This window comes from Macrobrachium nipponense, chromosome 6, assembly GCF_015104395.2.
Source record: "Macrobrachium nipponense isolate FS-2020 chromosome 6, ASM1510439v2, whole genome shotgun sequence".
Taxonomy (NCBI): Eukaryota; Metazoa; Arthropoda; class Malacostraca; order Decapoda; family Palaemonidae; genus Macrobrachium; species Macrobrachium nipponense.
The window spans coordinates 80,743,994-80,746,343 of record NC_061108.1 but is presented as its reverse complement, the minus strand read 5'-3'; the positions used below and the strand labels follow the sequence as shown (position 1 = coordinate 80,746,343).

General features: G+C 36.0%; 2 protein-coding genes across 2 annotated transcripts; both read left to right on the top strand.

The window, feature by feature from the left end:
* The first annotated feature begins 329 nt into the window (after nt 1-329).
* Nucleotides 330-899, top strand: LOC135216570 (general transcription factor II-I repeat domain-containing protein 2A-like). The gene is made up of 2 exons (XM_064251946.1): nt 330-398; nt 507-899. The coding sequence occupies exons 1-2, from the start codon at nt 330-332 to the stop codon at nt 897-899; spliced, it is 462 nt and encodes a 153-aa protein (XP_064108016.1).
* Nucleotides 900-992: 93 nt separating this feature from the next.
* Nucleotides 993-1,892, top strand: LOC135216569 (general transcription factor II-I repeat domain-containing protein 2B-like). Its single transcript, XM_064251945.1, has one exon. The coding sequence runs from the start codon at nt 993-995 to the stop codon at nt 1,890-1,892; it is 900 nt and encodes a 299-aa protein (XP_064108015.1).
* The last annotated feature ends 458 nt before the right edge of the window (nt 1,893-2,350 follow it).

Here is a 2,350-nt window from a genome sequence, read left to right as displayed (position 1 = left end):
TAAAATAGGAGATATTGCTACAAAGCCAGGCATTTATCATTGTAGTGTTTTCAGATTAATTTTGCTTAGCTACTATGGCTTCTGGTCCTTCTGTGGACAAAAACTAAAGTCAAAAAAGAAAGCTTGAAGATGAACATAGAAAATTTCAAGAAATATGGACAGATAAATATTTCTTTGTGGAAAACAGTGAAAAAAAAATCATTTGCTTGATATGCCAGAATTGTGTGGCCGTTTGTAAGGAATACAATTTGCAAAGGCATTATCTGACAAAGCACAAGCCTTATGAAAAATTTGTTGGTGATCTAAGAAAGCAGAAAATTAAATCACTAATGCAAGGTTTTCATGTGCAGAAAAATATGTTTATTCAGAAAAATAAAGAGGCACAGGACGTAACAGAAGTGAGTTATGAAAATTGCAAACCTGATTGCTAAACATTCCAAGGCATTTTCAGAGGGGATTTTCAATTAAAAAGTGTATTCTACTTGCTGCTCAAAAACTTTCTCCAGATGTTTTTGAAAAGTTTGAGAATATCAGTTTTGAATCGTATGACAGTGCAACGTCGTATTGTTGATTTGTCGGGTGATATAGTAGACCAGTTGAAGGAGAAAAGTAAACAATTTGTGTACTTCTCCCTAGCCACTGATGAATCTACTGATGTTACATCTACGGCTCAGCTACTTGTATTTGTACGTGGTGTGACAGAGGACTTTTCTATTCATGAGGAACTCGTAGGGCTCAGTTCATTGAAGGGGCAGACAACTGGTAGTGATTTACTTAATGGACTTTTAGAACAAATTTCAGTAATTGAGTTAGATTTGGACAAGTTAGTAGGAATATCAACTGATGGGGCTCCTGCAATGATAGGCAAGCAGAATGGATTGGTGCAGCTATTGATTTAAACACCTTGGAGAGCGAAATATGAACTGAAACAATTTCATTGCATAATACATCAACAAAATTTGTGTGGAAAAGAACTGGACTTTGATCATGTAATGAAAGTTGTAGTTTCTACAGTCAATTTTATCAAGTCAAGCTCAGCTTTGCATCACCGGCAATTCAAGCAATTTCTTGATGAAATTGAAGCAGAATATGGCGATTTAGTGTTTTTCACTCAAGTAAGGTGGTTAAGCAGGGGAAATACGCTGAAAAGATTTATCAGTCTTCTGGATGAAATTGAGATATTTCTTAATGAAAAGAATAAGATGGTACCAGAACTTACAAATGCTGACTGGCTTTGTGATTTGTCATTTCTTGTACATCTCACAAGTCATTTAAATAACTTGAATCATAAACTTCAGGGGAACAACCAACTTATTTCTCAGCTAGCCAATTATGTGACAGCTTTCGAACAAAAACTAAAATTGTTTCAGTTACAGATAGTTAAAGGAGAGTTAGGACACTTCCCAAATTACAAACTTATGTGTGAGAAACACAAAGTATGCAATAGACATGAATATTATGCAGCAAAATTAGGAAAACTTTTGGAGGCCTTTGAGAGCCGATTTGAGGACATAAAGAAAGTAGTCAATGATTTGAAGTTGTTCAGCAACCCCTTTTCTGTATCTCCTGATGAAGTAGAATTCGAAGCACAAATCGAACTGATTGATCTTCAGAATAATGACAGCCTTCGTACCAAGTATAATGAAGGGGACTTGCAAAACTTTTATAATTGCTTGGCCAAAGATCAGTTTCCTTATTTGAGAAACAAAGCTGCTATTTATGCAAGCTTATTTGGCTCTACCTATATATGTGAACAAACATTTAGTCTGCTCAACCAGACCAAGTCAAATATTCGTAGCAGGCTAAGTGATCAAAATCTGCACTCTGTTTTAAGACTGGTAACCACAAATTTCCATCCTAACATAAAAAAACTTGTACATGAATCTGTGTAAAAAATCTCATTAAAACAAAACAGGTGAGCAACTGTGTTTTTTTTATCTTTAAACATTCTACAAACTATTTATCATTTCATGTAAAATCTAGTCTAGTGGCCCTCGACTAGATATATGTTTGATGATGTGGCCCGAGTAGCTCAAAAGGTTGTGCACCCCTGCACTAATGGCTCATAGTCCGACCTTATGACCAATTTTACCCCATATAAAAATGCTTTCAACACTTTCACACAAATCCTTATAGCCGCAAGCTCTTTCTCAACCACTGAGTACTTTCGTTGTGCTTTATTAAAGGCTTTGCTCACATATGCTATTACTCTCAATCTTCCCAATTCACCTCTTGCAACTGCACTAAACATTCCCCCATACTAAACTTACTAGCATCTGTATAGAGCTCAAGCATACTCGCGTCCTTACCATAATCCTGGAAAGCCAAGGTGACATCCCTTGCAGCCTCC